Source organism: Puma concolor, chromosome B4 (assembly GCF_028749965.1).
Source record: "Puma concolor isolate L17-30 chromosome B4, mPumCon1.1.hap2, whole genome shotgun sequence".
In the NCBI taxonomy this organism is placed as follows: domain Eukaryota; kingdom Metazoa; phylum Chordata; class Mammalia; order Carnivora; family Felidae; genus Puma; species Puma concolor.
The window spans coordinates 87395611-87418264 of record NC_141673.1 but is presented as its reverse complement, the minus strand read 5'-3'; the positions used below and the strand labels follow the sequence as shown (position 1 = coordinate 87418264).

Below are 22654 nucleotides of genomic sequence, written 5' to 3'. Positions count from 1 at the left end.
AAATTCAAAATTTTTACTTTAAAATCATAATTCTTTTCATCTAAAAATAGTTGTAAAAGACTGAAAAGTAGCATATTAAAATTTTAACAATGGGCAGTGATTTGAATCTTGTTCTTTATACTTTTTCAAATTTACTACCATGAGCATATATTATTTCCATAATCAGGCAAAGAACTCCAGACATTCCAGTGCATACCTTATGATGGCTTTGACTGCAAATCTGACCACTGTAGAGAGCAGGAACAGTGGGGTGACCAGGATATGAAAGAGAGACAGTGAAGCAAAGGCCTCTGCAGGTTTTAGATTGTTCCCGCTAGCATACGCGTGGGTAACAAACGTCTGTGCAAAGAAAGAAGTTCTTTAGAGAAAGTTGGAGAAAGTTTCACAAATGCTTACATTCAATTTTAGAAACCTAACATATTCTGCTACCCCAATATGTCCACTGAAAATATGAAAACAATTGCTTTATCCAAATTACTCCTGAGGAAAAATAATACTTGTTATTGGTAGAGTACATAATGGTTTACATGCCATCTTAGCAAGAAACTTATGAGAGAGGCAGAATAGATTCTATTTATAGATTAGGAAACTGACTTCTGTCAAATTACTGAGTAGGGGGAGTAACTGTGAAGTGAACCTAGGGTTCTTAACAACCAGTCAGGTTCTTTCCAAGCAATACTAAATTTTCTAAGAGCAAACTAAGATATTCCATTGCTTTAGGGTCCCTATTGTGTATCTTTACTAAAATTGCCAACATTAGTGTTTGATGCAGATGTATTTACATTTCTAAATAAAATACGAGTTCCCAGGTTTGTCCTTTTAGTCTGAAATATAATGTAATCTTCTGGTTGTTGATGTAGCATGATTCTGATGTAAGAATGTCTGGGAACCAGGTTGTGGAGATTAGAACAGTTTAGGTCTCAACTACTGTTAATTTTGCTCACCAGGGCACATTTGGCAATGTCTAGGGAGTGTTAATGGTCTCTAACTGGTAGAAGCCAGGGATGCTGCTACCCATCCTCAGGCAGAGGAAAGGCCCTAACAACAAAGACTTATCTGGGCCAAAAAGTTCATAGTGTCACAGTTGAGAAACCCTGGATTAGAACTATTACGATGGGGACTGTAAAGAGAAAACTGGCAGAGGTGAAGTAATATATATTACCACCCACACATTCCTGCTCATGAATCATTTCTAAACACTGACTCTGTTGCATGTTGAAAAGCAAGAGAAAGTTTCTTACAGCAAGAACAGCTGCTATGGGGATTGCTGCGTTCATGAAGACTGTGGAGAGAAATCGAATATATTAGGTTCGTTCAACTATGAAACATTTTCAGTAACTTTAATGCATCATCTATTATTACTTTAACTTCCCTTGAAGACAGAGAGGACCAAGTGCATTTTGTCTGGAGTCCACAAACGTTTCCCAGTTGGTATTTCCTTGTTTGCAGGTGTATGAGCTCCCCCCACATGAGTCTTAATCAGAAAATATCTTCTATTACTGAAAAGCTGTTTTTAATAAAATGTTATAAGCCGCAAAATTCAGATAAAATGCTCCTTTAGTGGTGAAAATTATTAGACTTTAACAAATGTGCATTATAGAGGTATTCTCTGTCCGTATTTCACATGGTCCACTAAACTAACTTAAATGTATGAAAATTAAGCTATTACACTGATAAAAAAAAAGAATTTGACATCACTTCACATTCTGCCTCCAAAAGTGATATTTATTTTCACGTATAGACCTTTTGCTTAACAAAACAACTCCATATCCTGAACCCTCTGCTAGTTTGTCTCTCCAGAAACATATTGCACTAATACTTGATACACAGGATACGCATAACTGAAACAAAAACTTATAATTTAGGCTAAAATACTAGTATTTGGAGGTCACAGTAAAATTACAAAGTCAAATTGATAATTTGTAGTTATATTTTTTATAAACCATAGAAGTTTAGGGGCTGGGGGCTAAAAGATTAAGTGAATTACTAACAGAGTGAGAGCTAGAACCTAGTTTTCTTGACATGCAGGACAGAATCTACCCACAAATAAATCATCATCAGTCCTCATGATCCACTCTCATGAACTACCCTGACCGCTGAACACAGAATCAGATTGTGATTTTGCAGGTCCAGATGTGGCTTGCTTATCAAATCCAAATTCTTGTATAATACTGGGAATCCAAACACTGCTCTGAGTTTTATAACAGCAAAGATGACGAGCCACATTTCTGCCTCCATCTTGTTTCTCAGGCTACTGTCACCCTGTTCTCTAAGTGTATTTCTTTCTTTTCCCCTCATCATTGTTTATAATTCATTTTACAGTCCGCATCTTTGAATAAGTAATCCCCCCTTAATGAGGAAGAGCAAGAACAACTGCTATTTGATTGAAAAAAACATTTATACAGCAATCTGCACCGGGTACATGTAGCAGGTACCCTTCCAATGCCATTACAAAGATGAGAATGAGAAGCTCCAGGTCACACAGTAGGGATTCAAACCAATGAAGACTGCTTGCCACCACCTTGCTCTGCTGCTGACAAGTCACCATCATTGAGGTATGATAAAAGAGTGCTTTACATAGTTCTCATATTTAATGATTACAACTACCACACACAATAATAAGAAAGCAGCTTAGGTGCTTAGGGTGTTACTTAGGTGAGTAACATGCAAGATTCCAAACTAGGAGGTGATAGAGCTTGGATTTAAACTCAGATCTATTAAAGAGAAAAAAATTTAATACTGTCTTTTCACCTTTTACCAATGGATTAAATCCATAAATAGCACATGACCATTTGGCAATGGAGACTGGGAAACTAATAGAATCTCTCTTCCCTTCAGATATTATCTCGACTGGCAAGAACACTGATTCACAAAAGCTGGATCTTCTGTTCTACTAGTGAGTGTCCTGTTTAACTGCTTTTCAATATTTTCAGATACCACTGATTGAGCACTTTTATGTTTCAGGTACTGTTCTAAACACTTTATCCACATTATCTTATTTAATTCCCCAAGATACTCTTAATACTTCCCAGCTTCTTGATGAGAAAACTGAGATTTTTACCAAAGACTGACCAAGGCTGTAGAGCTGCCAAGTTGCTGAGGCAGTCTTTCATTTCAGGTCAGTTTGCCCTGTAAGACCCAACAGTAACCACTTTGTTAGACAGTTGACTTCCTTCTTTCATTATTTTTGTCTTCTTACGATGCTCTACAAGTACTATTTATAAAATGTTTTTAACAGTTACTGAACAGTGTCACATTCACTGCCTCATTTGATTCTCACAATATACCCATGATAAGGATTTATTATTATTATTATTATTTTTTAAATAGTTTTATTTATTTTTGAGACAGAGAGAGACAGAGCATGAGCAAGGGAGGGGCAGAGAGAGAGGGAGACACAGAATCCAAAGCAGGCTCTAGGCTCTGAGCTGTCAGCACAGAGCCCGACGCGGGGCTCAAACTCACGGACCGTGAGATCATGACCTGAGCTGAAGTCAGACGCTCAACTGACTGAGCCACCCAGGCACCCCAAGGATTTATTATTATTACACCATTTTAAAAAATTTTTTTAATGTTTATTTTTAAGAAAGAGAGAGAGACAGACAGACAGAGTGCGAGTGGGGTTAGGGCAGAGACAGAGGGAAACACAGAATCTAAAGCAGGCTCTGAGCTGTCAGCACAGAGCCCAATGTGGGGCTCGAACCCACTAATCAGTGAGATCATGACCTGAGCTGAAGTCGGACACTTAACAGACTGAGACACCAAGTGCTCCTACACCAATTTTTAGATGAGGAAACTGAGGGATGGAGGTTGGTGAGCACCAGACCATTTGCCAGGTGCTTGGTATGAGGTAATGAGTATGAAGCACTTGACCTCGTGCCTGGAATAGAATCAACAACTCAGTCAACATGTACAGCATTCATTATTTTAATCTTTACTACAGTCCTACATGGTAGGTATTATTATCATCTCACTGTCCAGATGAAAAATATTGAGGCTTGGAAGACATAACTAACTTGGTCAAAGTCATACTGCTATGAAACGGCAGAGTTGAGATATATAGCCAGTTCTATGCATCAACCATAGTTCAAGCTCCTAATCACCAAGAATACTGTATTTAACCATATCATAAAACTTGGGGGTGCCTGTAGCTCAGTCGGTTAAGCACCTGTCTCTTGGTTTCAGCTCAGGTCATGATCTCACAGTTTGTGAGTTTGAGCCCCATGTCAGGCTCTGGTTAACAGCATGGAATCTGCTTGGAATATTCTCTCTCTCTGCCCCCTCCCACTTGTGCTCTCTCTGTCTCTCTCAAAATAAATAAACTTAAAAAAAACTTAAAAATGGTTCAACTGGAATTTTACACCATTGACTCAAGAATTCCTGCCGCCTATAATATACACATGCTTCTGCATTTTTACTTTCATGATCTGTTGTTTTTCTCCCCTGTGATGGCCTCTTCCGTCCTCTCCTTTTGTATCTGGCATTCAAAAAACAACCCAAATCTCATGTCTGGAGACAGGCAAACTGGATTAACAACCCAACTCTGCCATTTAGTAGGTACATGATGTAAGAGAATTTCAGGTTACTTAAACTCTCTCCACTTCCATCTTTTAATATATAAAACAGAGTTAACAGTGGAATCTAAATTATTGGAATGTTGGGAGGATTAAATGGGATGATATGTATAAAGCCACTTATGCCAATAATTGGCTGGCTATCTCAATGTATTTTTATTATTGTCATTATTTTTGGCTGCAGCCATCCTTCTCATGAGTATTTCAGTCTATTGCAAAAAGGAATGTATTGTCAGGGTCAGCAGCTTTGAGTACTATTATATAAACAAGTGGATATCAATCATTTCATCTTCTAGTATTTTGACACCATATTAGCAGTGGTGCAGAGCTGGAAGATAAATCTCCTTCCCATTTCATTTCTAATGCATCAGGCATTAGGGCTAGAATAAATGAGCTATATAAACCAAATATTTTCTCTAAATTTATTTCACAAAAGAAGTATTTGTAATGTCTAAGAACGAAGTTAGTTTAGAATTTGAGAGGAAACAATGTATAAATCTCCAAAACTTTAATTTGTTCAAGGTCTTGGGAACAATAGAGATAAGCAAAACTGACACATAAACCAAATCAAATGTTGGTGGTAGTAGTTCAGCTAAATTTGTAAGAAATGTACTAACATAAACGTAATTATTCTTGAGAGTACTCAGTGTCACTCTGGGGGAAAAAAAACAATTTTTTAAATGATTGCTTTATAAAAATTAGAGTTGAAGATAAAAATGCTCCATGTTTAAAAGTTCTTGAAAATGTATTGGAAAAGAGGGGTTTATATGAATGTAATTTGGCTTCTTCTACTTGGAAGCATTGACATTTTTTTCGTCGATTTTCAAAAATAGCATTCTAAGTATAATTTTCAAGAAAATATAATATCATAAGCTTCCAGAGATATAGGTAAGACAACTGCAGATAATTTTTGAGGATCTTTGGGGATAAGAAGGTCAATAATAATACAGTTAAATCAACTTAAATAAATAACTTTTTACTGGAAACCTATTCATCCCAACTGTAAATGGTGATGATTTCAATAACAGGTACTGTACTCATCCCATCCCATTTTACAGATGAAAAAAAAAAACAAGAATTTCAGATGTAAAGTAATATGACAAAAACACACATCTTATAACGAATCAAATTTAGGTCTACCTGACTCTAAGCCTATACTAACTCTGTTCTTTAAATTTAAATAGACTCATGTGGCTAGTGGCCTATTGAACAGCACACATGTGGAAAATAAATGGGCTTCTTCTGATGAGTAGAATGTCTCAGTGATCACCACCTAAGCTGAATAGACCACATGTTTTTTGGTGGTCCTTCTCGCCATGGCAACTTACTGGAGAGTGATGTATAAAGTGCAAAGGTTTTGAGACTGGATAGTTCTTTCATTCTTGTTTCTTCTACACTTTTACAAAAGATGTGCTCCCAGGCATACAACTTTAGAAGTTTGATGCCTTTCAATATTTCGTTTGTTTTCTTCAGTCTCTCAGTAGAATAATCCTATAAAACAAAGAAATAGACAATAATGCACGCTGCATCCAAGTGACTCAAACAGGCAGGACCATATATATAACAGACAGGGATGGACCAGATCTTGATTTCTGCCTGGCTCTGCCACTGATTATGGCTTTGAGATCCCCTGGAGAAGGGGTCAAATCCTCTGTGCTTCCACCTCCGGGTGTAAAATGAAGAGTTGAATGAAATGGCTTCCAATTTCTTTCCACCTGAAACCTCTCACGCTCCTGTTACTTTGAGTTAAATAAAAGCAGTTTCTTAAGTCTCACGTGATTTCCTTGAATAATGTCTGCAGATAGTAATTATAAACATTTATGGAAATGATACAGAGACTTCCAATGCTTCCTTCTAACATCAAACTTATTTTATTTTCTTTTCAGCACTATCACTCATACTTAGAAGAAGAGAAAACAATGAATGTAAGAAAAGTTAGTTTGCTTCTTATTTGGGAATGTCAGGGTTGTGTATGCTCACACTGTGTGTGTTCACATTGTGTCTTCATAATACACTTTGTGAAACCAAGGCTATTCCCTTTAACTTTGAGAGATTTCCACATACTTCTTCATAAGCTCTTGTTTAAGGCCAAAATTAGATTTACTGATTACTAACAGTTTGGGTTGAGTGTAAAGAGATTTTTAGCAGTTACAAGAGCCACAATTTACTCAACCATTGCAATTTCCACCACCACCAAATACTAGAATTTCTAGTAAGGTACATTATGACCTATGAAATATCAAAAGGAGCAGTGCAAGTGGCCAAAAGGCAGATAGGAGGGAGCAAAAGTAGCAAATGGCTTGGTTTTTATTCACCTTCTGGTCTCTACAGGGTCTTAGATGCCTATCATATGATTGTTACATGAGTAAATGAGTACAGTATGACCAGCTAAATGAAAGACAGATGTTTGAGGAAAGTCCTGTCTTCACTTTGTGCTCCTCTTCCTCACTTCTCTGTATTCATGTCCTAAAGTAAAGACGGGTAGATGGCTCAGACGGAAATAATGAGTAACGTCACCAGAAGCAGCAGAAAAACGGTGATGAAAACCACCTGCATGACATGCAACTTGCTTGTCACAGTAGAAACCAACTTGGGCAACAATTCCATCAGTGGCAGCATCCCTATATTTTATGCCTGATTTACAGGCAGCCTTGCTCATATTTAATCAAACTTTACTTCTGAACATGCTGTCAACAATTTTATTATTTACAAATATTTCTTTAAAAGAAGCCAATTCTTGCTCAAATGAAATGATTTCATGGAAAACTGAAGCCAGAAGGGGTCAATAATTGGGCTTTTTCTTGCTTGCCAAGTTGACCATGAGCATACTCGGCCAGAGCAGCTGCCTGAAATACTTTAGTGTAACTCTGTAGATCATCACGTGGTTTGCTTCAATTCTAGGGATATTTCACTTCAGAAGCAATAAACCTGATGCTTTATTTATTCTTTGATCCAATTCTCCCATGTCAATAATTAACATGCAGGGGGTTCAAAATGGATGTAGATACATTCTCTAGACCAATGATCTAGAAGAAGTTCAAAGCCTCATCACCTCATGGCACTTAAAACCATCAGGAATTGTGATTCTGGCATTTTGAGTTTAAGATCATCAAGTCATACATTTCAAATCCACTTTTAAAAAGTGCACTTGCGGGGCACCGGGGTGGCTCAGCTGGGTAAGTGTCTGACTTTGGCTCAGTTCATGATCTCATGGTTCGTGGGTTTGAGCCCTGCCCCTGACTTTGCACTGACAGTACAGAGCTTGCTTCAGATTCTGTCTCCCTGTCTCTCTATTCCCCTCCCCCACTCGTGCTCTCCCTCTCTCTCTCTTTCTCTCTCAAATAAATATAAACATTTAAAAGAAAAGTGTTTTAAACATAAATACTTAAAATAAAAATATAATACACATTTGCTGCCTAAGAATTGAAATGAAACATAATAATTTCCAAATTATTCTGAGTGGCATGTATTAATCTCCTATTATTTTGAAAATGAGACAGCTTACTAGATTTTCCTAGTAAAGTTTCCAAAAGATGTTAACTTACAAGAGTGCTCTTCTGAGCCTCTGCCAATTTTGTTGCGATGAAGTACTGAATGGGTGCCAGAAGCACAATGACAGCTGCCCCAACCAATGCGCTTGATCCAAGTAAATTATAGAGCAGAATCACTCCCATTATGATCTAGAAAGGAAAACATATGGAAAAGGGAATATGAACAGGGGCATGGCCACTGCAGCATGAAAGGCAATACATTTTGGTGAAAGCATAGGATTTCTTAATTCTTAATTAATTAACTAATACATATACGTGGAAGTCAACTCAACTATGAACAGCTAGGTTTTACTATGATTTATTTGGGGAAAGCTAAGGAGTCAGAATTTGTTGTTAGGATGAGGTTCTGTGCAACTGGTGTCAAACCAATTTGCTGCATGAAGCTACAGACTGGTCCTGTGATGCTTCCGACCTTTGAAGGCAGTCTTCACATTTTTATTTATTTATTTATTTATTTATTTATTTTTTTCAACGTTTATTTATTTTTGGGACAGAGAGAGACAGAGCATGAACGGGGGAGGGGCAGAGAGAGAGGGAGACACAGAATCGGAAACAGGCTCCAGGCTCTGAGCCATCAGCCCAGAGCCTGACGCGGGGCTCGAACTCACGGACTGCGAGATCGTGACCTGGCTGAAGTTGGACGCTTAACCGACTGCGCCACCCAGGCGCCCCAGTCTTCACATTTTTAAAAGGACATGAAATGTTTCTTGAAAATGTTACATACCAACTTTTCCAGGTGAGAAGGATGGAAAGCAGGAGGTGACATCATAATGTGAATACTGGATGGTTGTTTGCAGACTAAAGGAATAATCTGAACTCCTCACATCCTCAATGATCCCAGAAGTCACTTGATGACATGAAACCTAGGCTCAACTAAAACTGTGGAGAAGCTAAAGGTGGCACCCCATCATACCTCACTTCCCTTTTAAAATTTATTTCCCTTGGGCACCTGGGTGGCTCAGTTGCATAAGCGACACACTCTTGGTTTCAGCTAAGGTCATGATCTCAGGGTTTCGTGGGTTTGAACCCCACATTGGGCTCTGAGCTGGCAGTGCAGAGTCTGCTTGGGATTCTCTCTCTCCTTCTCTCCCTGTCCCTCCCCTGCATGCACTGTCTCTGTCTCTCTCAAAATAAATAAGTAAACTTTAAAAAAATTAAAAAAAAATATTTCCGAAAAGCCAGGGCTGACCCACGTAAGCCAACCCTCTCAGGTTTGTTACTTTCTTCTTCTTCTTCTTCCTTTAAAATTTAGCATTTGACCCTTCAATCTTCTCTCTTTGCTTTTCCCCCACAATAGCTCAGATTATCATGGCTAAAAATGTCAACTAATGAACTATATTCATGCAGTTAAAGCATTTAACTTTTGAGTGTATGCCAATGGTAACAGCTTAATAGTGGCCGTTTGGAGGCAAGCGCACATATTTACTGCCTAACCAATTAGGCTTTTTATGAATTCCAATCAAAATGAAAGTTTCCTTAACGTCACTCATGATGCAATCATTCAGAGGCAGCCTTTAAATTGTACCACATAGGAGGCTACTTACTTGACTTGTATATAAGTACATTTTGATAAAATGAGACCGAGCAGACTTTATATCCTACTTTGTGTCAAGCACTGCACATGATACACACTTTTGTTTGATTTGGATTTCCATTTAGAACTAAAAAGGTGGGGTGCTTGTGTGGCTCAGTCACTTTAGTGGCCAACTCTTGATTTCGGCTCAGGTCATGATCTCAGGGTTCATGGGTTTGAGCCCCACATGGAGCTCTGTGCTCACAGTGCAGAGCCTGTTTTGGATCCTCTGTCTCCCTCTCCCTGCCCCTCCCCTGCTCATGCTTGTTCTCTCTCAAAAATAAATAAGCATTCACAAAAAACAATTTTTTAAAGATAAAACTAAAAAGGCAAACAATACATTTAAAAACTAGCATATCTTCTTTATTATTGCATGCATTTTAATAAACATGGTACACAGGGACATAAGTGACAGACTGGATCAAATAAGATCTACAGTTGGGGCACCTGGGTGGCTCAGTCGGTTAAGCATCTGATTCTTGATTTTGGCCCAGGTCATGATCTCATGGTTTGTGATTTTTAGCCCTGCATTGAACTCGGCACTGACAACACAGAGCCTGCTTTGGATTCTCTCTCTCTCCCTCTCTCTCTGCCCCTCCCCTGCTCTCTCTCTTTCAAAATAAATAAACTTAAAAAAATAAGACCTACAGTTTAAGCTCCATCTACAGGATGCAAAACTCAAGGTAAACATATTCAGCATCACACAGAGGAAAGAGCTAAAAACATATCTTTTGCTATTTTGACCCAATTAGGGGGAAAATGCATCTTTCCTAAAATACTATTTTCCATTAAAAAAATAGCTAAATAGCCCTCCAGCTTGTTAGTGTTCCTACCACCTTATAAAATTTGGCATTGTATAATACATCAGCTATTGAAACAATGGGATGGATTACAACTGTTTTACTTTAGAAATGCTACAAGAGAGTCTGTCAAAATAAAAGGGGTCAAGACTTGGCTCCATGACTTGCATGGATTTGGTCAACAATGATAACAACTAACAATTACTAAATGTCCATGAAGTACTAGGCACTGTGCTAAATGTGCTACACATACTAACTTATTTAGTCTTGATGATGCCAACAATTCTACAAGGCAGATACAGTTATCATTCCAATTTTAAAGCTAAGGAAACTAATATTTTGAGGATTTAAACACTTGTGCAAACAGGGTAGAGCAGACATTTGAACCTAAGCAGGAGAATTTCAAACCCCACTTTCTTAACCTGTCAGAGCATTTCTGAGTCTCAGTTTTCTTCTCTACAAAAAGGGTATAGGGGGCACCTGGTTGACTCAGTTGGTTAAACATCTGACTTTTTAATAATTTTTTTAATGTTTATTTTTGAGAGAGATACAGAGTGTGAGTGGGGGAGGGGCAGAGAGAGAGACAGAGACAGAGAGAGAGAGAGAGAGACAGAATCCGAAGGAGGCTCCAGGCTCTGAGCTGTTAGCACAGAGCCCAATGTGGGACTCAAACTCATGAACGGCGAGATCATGACCTGAGCTGGAGCTGGATGCTTAACCAACCGAGCCACCCAGGTGCCCCTAAACATTTGACTCTTGATTTCAACTCAGGTCATGATCTCACAGTCATGAGATAAGGCCCCATGTCAGGTGCCATGTGGGTGTGGAACCTGCTTAAGATTCTCTCTCTTCCTCTCCCCTCTCTATCTCTCCCAAAAAAAAGCATAATAACATTAGCAAGTTCAAAAAGTTACCTTTTACTGAGCTAAATATTTCATACTCCTTTTGTTTTGTTTCCTCTGCAAATGAGAATATTACTTATATTGATTTACCTGAACAGGCATTGCCCATAGATTGGGACACAGGAACAAGAACCACATGAGTTGATTGGTTTCAATGGCAACCAAGTTATTGATCTGTCCCAGGGTCATCTCACCCATGGATAAATTAGATGTAGACAGCCTAAGAATTTTATTGTATATCATGGCCTGCAAAAAAAAAAAAGTGTATTTGAAGCTCTAAACTTAATCAACATTATGCTTATTTACTTCCATTGAAAATATTACATTTTAAAAAAATTTTTGGAAAAAAAATCCCTGTAATGACATCTTCTTCAGTCAACCACTATTTTCATTTTAGCATAGTTACTTTCAGTCTTTAGCTAAACACAAACCTAACTGGCCATATGATCAAAACATATATTTGACTTTAAACATATTGAAACAGAGATCATCAAATGAAAGATTTCAAAAGCTTTCTTAATATATATTAATACAAAACTTTTTAAAATTCTGTGGGTCTACTAATTAGTTGTTTCTTTTATCAAATAGCTCCTAGAAGTGTTGAAGTTGCAGTGTCAAAGTCAAACAGAAAGAGAAACAAAACTGAGACCCCTACCCTTCCTGTCATTGAATGGCATATGGCATTTTCAAGAAACAAAGATCATTCAAAGCTTGTACATACCAGCAGAGCTCCACGGAGGTTAATGCCAGTCTCTATGGTTACATAGTAGGAAGCCTGCAAAAATGTCCTTTGCAGAATAAGGGCCAAGAAAAGAAGAACTGCTAGTACATAAGCATTTTCAAGAAATTCCTTTGATGAAAGGGTTTCTGAAATCTTGTCCCAAAAGAAAAAGACATAAATTAGAACTGGTCTTTTCATATACCAGGTGTACAGATCACATTTATCAAACGATACATAATTCTTAAATATAAAAACTCAATGTCTTTATAATGCAGCAGTGGAATGAGCCAAGGTAATTTTGGTTTTTCTTCATCATGTCCACAGATACAAATTCAAACTAGTTCAATGCATAAAATCCCAAATTTATCATTAAGATTGCTGGAAATGCCTGATTGTAGTAAAAAGGTAAATTTTGATTTAAAAATGTACGTACATTTTCGGAAAAGATATATTTAGCTTGAGAAGTAGTAATTGAAGATCAAAGTTAATTTAGACTGTAATTTATTTGACTTAGTCTAATATTCACATAATTTATATTAAATGATAAATGATAAATGTAATTTGGGTATTGATTTCACCCATGTTGACACTTCCAATGACAAAACACAATTTATAAAATTGTTTCAGTAGGAATATGACTGAAGTCATCATAAGGATATACAAAACTGATTGCTTTTTGTTTGGAACAATACTATGTGGTAACTTGGTTAGAAGTGAGAGAAAGGTAACACTCAAATAAGGACATCATGTCAGTTTGGGCAATACTTTTGTGGGTTAGATCCATTAAATTCTACTCCTGGTCCCTTCCTTTTCTTTCATGGGTATACATACAAATGTGTAAGTTCTTCCTTCTCAGAAAAATGTGTGATTAATATGTGTAAGGGAGAGGGATGATAGAAAAATTATATGTGGAACTTATGGAATGCAATGAGGCTAGTAGAGACAAAACTTCACAAAAGTGCATTCAATGGTGAAAATATCTGGTTCATTTCAAAATAACTGAACACTACTATATGCAAGCAAATGGGCTACACATTGTGAACACAGATATGAACAGTTCACAGTCATTCTGTTTAAAGAGCTTACCACCCAGAGAGATAAGCGTATCCATAAATAACATGCTTCCTTATAAATAGCATTTACAGCAAGTGCCAAGGTGAAATCAACAATGTGTTGGAGAGTATGAACGAGAGTCAAATTCCAACCAGAACAATCAGAAAAGCTTCACTGAAGAGATGGAATTTGATGTAGGCTTTGAAAAATGCATGAAATTTTAATAGGTGAAGAAAAAAGGACAGGAAATCAGATTGAGAGAATAGAAAAGGAAAATTGATTCATCTAGACTAGATTTTTCTATCTGTGAAACTAGGGAAATCAATTCTTATCTTAGAAAGAAACTAGGAAGTTCATGATGAGATTTTCTTAAGAACAGAAAATAAAAGACTATATTTACAACAGCAAATATATAATATCTTATACCATATAGCCCCACAAATATTAGCATAATATCTAATGAAAATATCATAATGCGACTTGCCCTTATCATTGTGAATCAAGGTGATGGTGTTTATCATATAAGAACAGAAATATGTATATAGTACAAATCACATTGCTAACATGATTGGTCACAGGCCTCTAAAAAAATGACTCAGCCATCCCTCATGTACTCATGCATGAAAATTCTTCTAAGGGTTGCTAAAAAGATCAAAGAAAATAATCAACGTGAAATTCCTGAGCATGGCTTCTGGCACACAGTAGATACTTATCAAATGCCTGTAGGCTCTGAATCTGAGAAATAATTTTGTTGAACAGATCCATTCAATGAATACATAAATACATGATTTTCTCTACAAGGAAAATTGTTTTCTTTGTTTTAAATGCATTCAATTCTCTGTAAATAAGACTGTAAGAACTGTTCATAGAACTGCATTAATAAAAAGTAACAATTACAATAAAATCTGCCAATAATATGTTCCCCTTCAAAAGCACCACAGACTTACTCCTGTTGTGTTATTTGTCCCATTCTGGGTTTCATTCACACGCTGAACTATTCCAGAAATACAGAGAGGTCCAGCAAAACCCAGTAAATCTGCAAGATAACGGAATGTGCTACTAAGCAGAATTGGTCGCCCAAATGCTCTGTACATTGCTAGCCATATAGATGGAGTCCGGTTTGGATGATCTGCTACTTTTTTCTGAAAGAAAAAAACAGATGAACCAAAGATAAAATGACTGGAGCGGCATTTAACCTCACCAACTATGGGCAATTCCTTCTGATATTTCTGATGATATGTTAAGTTTATAAGTAAATGTTAAGGAGTCCCTTTAGTATAGTATGCATAACCCATATCCTTGCACTCTATGCAAACAGTAGCCACTGAGTATGGAATAGAATGAGGAGTAAAAAGGCCATTTTCAAAGACTTTGCCTTATTTTTAGTTGTCAAAGGATAACCCAAAATTCTTTTTTTTTTCTTTTTTTTTTATTTATATATGAAATTTATTGTCAAATTGGTTTCCATACAACACCCAGTGCTCATCCCAAAAGGTGCCCTCCTCAATACCCATCACCCACCCTCTCCTCCCTCCCACCCCCCATCAACCCTCAGTTTGCTCTCAGTTCTCAACAGTCTCTTATGCTTTGGCTCTCTCCCACTCTAACCTCTTTTTTTTTTTCCTTCCCCTCCCCCATGGGTTCCTGTCAAGTTTCTCAGGATCCACATAAGAGTGAAACCATATGGTATCTGTCTTTCTCTGTATGGCTTATTTCACTTAGCATCACACTCTCCAGTTCCATCCACGTTGCTACAAAAGGCCATATTTCATTTTTTCTCATTGCCACGTAGTATTCCATAGTGTATATAAACCACAATTTCTTTATCCATTCATCAGTTGATGGACATTTAGGCTCTTTCCATAATTAACCCAAAATTCTTAAGGCCAAATTAATTTTTTAATTCTCTTTGGTTTGGAAAATGTATTTCTGTCATGACTGTTACCAAATACCATTGTATGGAAAAGAAGATAGTAAAATACTAAGATCAAGATTATTGAAAGATTAGTCAAGATTTCTGGAGTTATTAGATCACAAGAGATCTACTACAAGCTAAAGATATTTTACTCCAGATATTTTACTACAAGCTAAACAAAACAGATCATCCTAACTTCAAGTTGTTTCTCTTTCAGGTATTTCCTGTCTCCATGAATAGTAGTCAGTACTTTTTAAAGTTGTGTTAGACTTGTGTTTCCTAGTTATTCAACAAAGAAATGTAAAATTGAAGAATGGCATATATGCTTAAGCCAACTCATGGCTTCACACATATGTTGTTTGTTGAAAGGATTTTATGACCTTAATAATTATAATTAAGTCTTAGAGAGGAGGTAGATAAAGTTTTTTCACTGTGGCAAAGAAACCAAGTCAATGGAAGATAATTCAGTTGTGTCTCATATTCAATTCCCTGTTAGACGAACAATACAATTATTTTTAAAAGCTTATTAATACAAGACATTAACACACCAAGTTCAAGCTGATCTTTGTAATAAAGAGTACTAGGAACACTTAAAATATGTTTAGGCTGTACTCTTAATCTTTACTTTAGCAGAGAAGTTTAAAAAATATTATGCAATACTTTTCCCAGAGGTGAAACCAAAGAGATGACTCAAGTTCATTTGTAGTAACCATTTCCTGCAATATTAATTTCATAACACACATTTTTGACACAAAACAGAGGTCATTTTCATCATTTACCATAAATGCTTTGTTGTCTTGATTTAGAACAGACAAAACTCACACCGATTCACCATACCCTACTCCTTTCCAATGTTGTTGTGAATACCAATAATTTAAATTATGATAATATTTATAGATGACTGCAATATAAAATACATCTACCACCATGTATGGTATACATGACTGTATAGAATGATTATAAGACAAACTGAAAATATCTAAAAACTCGATTTAAGGTGTTTAAAGTAATTATAAATGCTCAAAGAAAGTACCAGAAGAGACCAGTTTTGACAAACATATAGGAATGGTAGACAACTTTATTTAATTCAGTTTCACAAGTTTGGAATACCGACTCCAAAATATAGTCAATAATTAATTTAAGGACTTTGGTTTCTTAAATGTGGTTATTAATAATATGATCTACTTTTACTGTTATATAACAAAATTATTGACAAGATACTTGGAAAAGCTTCATAACAACAATTCCATGAATTATTAACATTATATGGGAATAATGATCATATATACATGACCATTAAGCTTAATTCTAACTTTCCAGTTGGTTTCAGAAAAAAGACAGTGTACCCTCTATCCCTCCTCAGGTATGAACTGGGCAACTACCACAATATAACTTTATTTCATTGGCCCTTCTGGTATATTCTCATTGGCCCAATTCACATGACTCAAAACTACTGGGAAAGAGAGATGAAGAAAATCTTCTCTTCCTCAACCATAGATATTTAAGCTTAGTGACTTTATATTTAATAGATCTATTTTCTACAATTATGGGCATGAAAAACAGATACTAAATTACCTTTTGTTCTTCATATGCATCTTTCAGGCAAACATAATTTGTTACTGCCCTCATTGCTATTGGCAATTTTCCAATTGCCTTCAGATCAATAGGCTTTTTATGAGCAGATATGATAAGTGTGTTCATCCACCAGTATGTTGCTTTTGACAATAAATTCACAAACGGTTGAAGAAATCTCACACCCAGATCTTGGAGGTCTTCAGGAGGCTTTACTTTCTGAGGATTCATGAAGAATACATATCTCTGTGGCAAGAAAAATTCCACAGAATGATAATTAACCCAATTCTTTTCCCACATATTAAAATAAAATTTTAACCTTTTCTACATTTTCATTTCAACAGGCAAAAATGTTTATTTTACTAAACATTTTCATTCCTTTGGAAATATTCTTTGAAATACTTTCCTTTCACTGTGACTAGATTAATTAGTTAAATACCAGAATTTCACATTTAATCCCGCTTAGAGACAATTCTAAAATTATAGATTATCCCTTTAAAATATAGCTATTGCTAAGAATCAGTCTTTCATGATATACTGTGATAGGGTCAATTAAATAAAGATTTTTACATTATTTAGATTTTTTTAAATGTGTTGACATCATTATTGAGTCACTCTTTGATAATTCATCGTTTGGTTGATGTTCACTAACTATACTCCACTATTCTTTGCAGCTTGTATCTTGACATTCAGAGCAAACTCAAAGCGCTCTGGTAGAAATGAATATTAAAAAATCATTCACAACTATGTCACACAACATAACAGCATTATGTGATGCAAACTACAACAGGTTTGTAATAACAGACCAGGCATGACTCTTGGCTATGCGACTTTGGATATAGCTAGAGTTATCACTGTAGAAGTTTCTTCATCAGTGGAATGAGTAAACATATTATCTTCTTTTCATTTTGAAATTTCTAGGAATACAATAGTTTGCTTAATCTAGGTGTGCTTGGGACACATCATGGATGATGTAATTTTCTGATGAAGATTGGGATACATCATGGATGATGTAATTTTCTGATGCAAACAGTTTCATCTATAATATGAACTGAGATTAATGTTTGGCACACAATCATTCAATCAATATTTACAAATGAATAAATAGATGTAGGGTTCTGGAATACCAATGGTCTGAAACTTAGTGATTAGTTCAACTTTTATACACATAGATGATACACATTTGTTTGTCTTCTTAAATACAAATGATTTCTGGCTGACTGTAATCTCTAATATTGAATTATTAGAGATTCAAGAATCTCTTGAATTCTGGTAATTAAACAAAAATGATTAGATACTTACTCTGACCCGAATTACATTGATCTCCACAGCCATCAGGAGTCCATTCAAGATGACCATCATCCCAGTGATGCAGAAACGCAAGTCTGATACTCCCCAACCAGACTGCCAGTACTTGACTAATTTTATAGTTTTTGTAATAAAGGCCATTACCCAATACAGAAATAGGGCTGGAAAAATAAAAAGGAAAAGGAAAAAGATGCATTTTTTCCCTGATTTTAAAAAACTTCATTGAAATTTCAATATAAATATCATACTCTTTAAGAACAAATATAATTTTAAATATTCTATTTCCACATAATTTTATTTTTTAAGAAAACAACATATATGGAGTTTTGAACTAAAGGTATGGTGATGACTTTAAAATGCTAGTGCTTCTGGACGCCTGGGTGGCTCAGTCAGTCCAACTTCAGCTCAGGTCATGATCTCAAGGTTGGTGAGTTTGAGTCCCACATCGGGCTCTGTGCTGATGGTGTGGGGTCTGCTTGGGATTCTGTCTCCCTCTTTCTCTTCTCCTCCCCTTCTCCCTCTCTCTCAAAATAAGTAAATAAAACTTTTTTAAAAATGCTAGTGCTTCCACTCTGATTATATGTAATAGATGGACAGATGGAAAGAGACATGTAAATAGGAATAACCTACACTCCGGAACTTATGTGTAATTCTGTAGACTTTAAAATTGCTTTGATCTCCTGGTCTTGTTTTTTGTGTTTTTTTCTTATGAAGCCTCAATTATATTATATGAAGAATTCACAAGTTGTTATCTGTGTAACCTATCCAATAGGTAATCTAATGGTATTATGCTGGAATTATTATGGAATGCATATAGCTTTATAATGGGGTTTCTGCTTTCCAGATAGCATTCAAGTAGTAACTCATCTCACCCAAATGGTTTAAAATACCACATGCCTCCACAAAGAGAAGAGAAGAACAATGATCCTACAGAACAAACTCAGACCTTAAGTAGTGGGATGAGAAACGTAGGCATCTATACCATCTCATACCCACAGCCAGCCTTTTATAGCAAATATGAGATGGGCACAGAGACTTTCCTAGAAATAAAAGGTTCAGTATACTTCACACTTTAAATAAAGGTCAGTACAAATAAATATGGGATGAGAAAGAAGAAATCCAAAACACATATGAGACGATCCATTGTACAGCACTTATCAGAATTATTAAAGTTTAAAGGTGGTCACAACTTCCTTAGAAAAAGAATTGAACACTGGCATATAAGCTCATCATCTATCTTGTTTTAGCATAAAATGAAAAGTGCCAGAATAGATTTAGAAAGAAAAAAAAAAGACTACATGCTAACTAAAGATATTCATCTTAAATATAAAGAAACAGTAAGTAGATGGAAAAAGACATACAATGAAAACAGTAAACATAAGAAATCTGAGTGGCTATATTAATATCAGATAAAGTAGACTTAAAGACCAAGAGTATTATCATAAAAAATACTAACCTAAAGGGATACATGCACCCCAATGTCTATAGCAGCATTATCTACAATAACCAAATTATGGAAACAGCCCAAGTTTCCACTAGTGGATGAACGGATAAAGAAGATGTGGTATATATATTCAATGGAATGTTAGTTAGCCACAAAAAAGAATGAAATTTTGTCATCTGCAACAACATAGACGGAGCTAGAGAGTACTAATCTATGTGATATAGCCCAGTCAGAGAAAGACAAATACCATATGATTTTACTCATATGTAGAATTTAAGAAACAAAACAAACAAGCAAAGGGAAAAAGAAAGAGAGAGAGAGGCAAACCAAGAAACAGACCCTTAACTACAGAGAGCAAACTAATAGTTACCAGAAGGGAAGCGGACAGGGGAAGGGGTTAAATAGGTGATGGGTATTAAGGAGGGCACTTGTGATGAGCACCGGGTGTTGTATGTAAGTGTTAAATTACTAAATTGTACACCTGAAATTAATATTACACTGTATATTAACTAACTGGAATTCAAATAAACACTTGAAAAAAAGACAAAGAGTATTACCAGAAATTTTGAAAACTTTTAATAATGACAAAGCGTCAGTCGATTTTTCAGAGAGACACAACAATAAAAAAATACACATATGCCTAATAAAGATTTAGAAGATCTGGTAGCTATCAACCACTTTGAACTGTTTGATATTTATAAAGCTAAATAATACTTAGTATTATAAAAATACACCCAAACACCTGCAGCATATACATTCTTGTTAAGTGCACGGTCCTGGCATAGGCTACATACTTAGAAAACAAGAAAAAATAAACTTAAAATGACAGAAATCATATAACATATGTTCTCTGATCACAATAAAAATAAATTAAAAATCAAGGACAATAAGCATATTGATTTTCTATTGCTGCTAAGCAAATTATGACAGGTTTAGTTAGCAGCTTATACCAACACACAATTATTTTCTCACAGTTTCCATGGGTCAAGAGCCTGGGCATGGGTCAAGTGGGTTCTCTGCTTCAGGGTCTCACCAGACTGCAATCCAGGCCTTGACTAGGGCTGCAGTCTTTCAACAGAAGCTCAACTGATTTGATGTCTTCATCTTTGCCATACTCTATTGGCTAGAAGCAGGTCACAGGTCCCACTCACACTCAAAGGTAGAGAATTATACAGGGTATGAACACCAACAAAAGAGATTATGAAGGTAAACTTCAAGTCTTTCCACACAATAGGATATCTATAAGTCTCCAGATATTTGGAAGTTAAACATAGTTGTAATTGACCACATGTTAAAGAAAAAATCGCTAGGGAAATTAGTATTATAGCTAAATTATAATAAAAATACTACATATTAAAAATTTAAGGATTGCAGCTAAAACAACACTTAAAGGAAAATTTATGGCTTTAAATATTTATTTTAGAAAAAAAAGACAGATCCAAAATCAATGATCTAAGCTTCCATCTTAAAAACTAGGGAAAGAAGAAGAATGAACAAAATAAAAGGATGAAAATGATAGAGATAAGAGTAGAAAGCAATGAAATAGAAAAAAAAATAATTGAGAAAATTAACAAACCCAACCAAGCCAAGCAGGTTGATTTTTTTTTTAAAGATCAAGAAAATTGCTAATTCAGCTAATTCCCCAGCTAGACTGATTAAGAAAAAAAGGAAATCATAAATTGCCAGTATTAGGAATGAAAGAAGAATTATCTCTACATATCCTGTATACTTAAAAAGGATAATCAGGGAATATCTTGAACAACGTCATGACAAATAAAAAAACTTAGATGAAAGGGAAAATTTCTTGAAACCTGTAACTTACCCAAATTGACATGAGAAGAAATACTCTGAAAAGTCTATGTCTAATAGAACAGTAAGTTTATAATTTAAAATCCTCATTTAGATGACTAGGCAGGCAAGAAGGACATATGCCCATAATAGAGAGTGTGTACTCTGAATAAAAGAATCAAGATTAAAAAGAAAAAAGAAAAGGATTTCTAAACCCTGGAAAGACTGAATCTAGCAAAATGAAATTTACTGTGCATAAATGCAAAGCTTTATGTTTAAATTAAATATTGTATGTGTGTTAATAAACACATAAATAAATAAATACATACATAAATAAATAAATAATAAAAATAAATAAAATCCTCACTTAGTTAAAACTCCAGGCCCAGGGGCACTTGGGTGGTTCAGTTCATTGAGTGACCGACTGTGGTTCAGGTCATGACCTCATGACCTCATGGTTTGTGAGTTAGAGCCCTGAATCTCGAATCTCCTTGCTGTCAGCCTATCAGTGCAGAGCCCTCTTCAGATCCTCTGTCCCCTTCTCTCTGCCTCTGCCCTGCTTGCACTCTCTCAAAAATAAACAAACATTAAAAAAAAAATCTCCAGGCCCAAATGATTTCACTGATGAATTATTTTGAACATTTAAGGAAGAAATAAAATTAATCATACACAATGTCTTTCAGAAAATAGAAAAATAGAAAAAACTTTTCAATTCATTTTCAGAAGCCAGTATAACCCAGCATATGAAAACCTGACAGACATTACAAGAAAATAGACCAATATGCATCACAACATGGATCTAAAAAAACTTAGCAAACAAAATCTAGCAATATATAGCATTGATAATATATCATGACCATGTGTAACATAGCCCAGGAATTCATGGTTACTTTATCATTTGAAAATTCAAGCAATTAATTTAGTACATTAACAGAAATATAATTGTCCCAATGGATGCAGAATAAAATCTTTAATAGAATTCAACATCTATTCATGATTTAAAAATACAAAAACAAAAACAACTCTGAGAAAGCTCTGAATAGAAGAAAACTTACTCACCTGATAAAGGTCATCTACAAAAAGCTTATAAATAACTTTATATTTAATTATGAAATGTTGATGCTGTTCCCCCTAAAACTGGACACTAGACAAAGATTTCACTCTCCCCATGTCTATTTTGCATTTTACTGGAGGTCCTAGCTAGTACAATACGATGAAAAAAGCATAAAGTTTGAAAAGAAATAAATATAACTGTATTATCAGATGATATGTTTGTATATATAGAAAATCCTAAGAAACCTATAAAGCAATATTTAGAAGAAATAAGAAATTTTCCAAGGTTTCAAAACATAAGGTCAATATACAAAATCAACTGTATTTCATAAACATGACAAACAACTGGGAAATGAAATTTAAAATACAAGTCTATTTATAATAGCAATGGGAAAACAAA

General features: G+C 35.5%; 1 protein-coding gene and 1 long non-coding RNA gene across 9 annotated transcripts in view; one reads left to right on the top strand and one right to left on the bottom strand.

Annotated features, from left to right (window-relative positions):
* ABCC9 (ATP binding cassette subfamily C member 9) overlaps nucleotides 1-22654 on the bottom strand; it is a 138826-nt gene that overhangs the window by 96846 nt on the left and 19326 nt on the right. For all 8 annotated transcript variants that reach the window (XM_086713901.1, XM_086713900.1, XM_086713902.1 and 5 more), the window contains 9 exons: nucleotides 17964-18130; nucleotides 16665-16907; nucleotides 14122-14316; nucleotides 12122-12274; nucleotides 11491-11646; nucleotides 8120-8254; nucleotides 5903-6065; nucleotides 1242-1282; nucleotides 197-339 (listed from right to left, as the gene is read on the bottom strand). In XM_086713901.1, coding sequence (XP_086570027.1) covers nucleotides 197-339; nucleotides 1242-1282; nucleotides 5903-6065; nucleotides 8120-8254; nucleotides 11491-11646; nucleotides 12122-12274; nucleotides 14122-14316; nucleotides 16665-16907; nucleotides 17964-18130 — 1396 coding nt within the window. The remainder of the gene's footprint in view (nucleotides 1-196; nucleotides 340-1241; nucleotides 1283-5902; nucleotides 6066-8119; nucleotides 8255-11490; nucleotides 11647-12121; nucleotides 12275-14121; nucleotides 14317-16664; nucleotides 16908-17963; nucleotides 18131-22654) is intronic.
* Nucleotides 2846-9797, top strand: LOC147579270 (uncharacterized). Its single transcript, XR_015253732.1, has 3 exons — nucleotides 2846-2896; nucleotides 6461-6499; nucleotides 8862-9797. It is a non-coding gene; the product is annotated as an uncharacterized LOC147579270 (long non-coding RNA).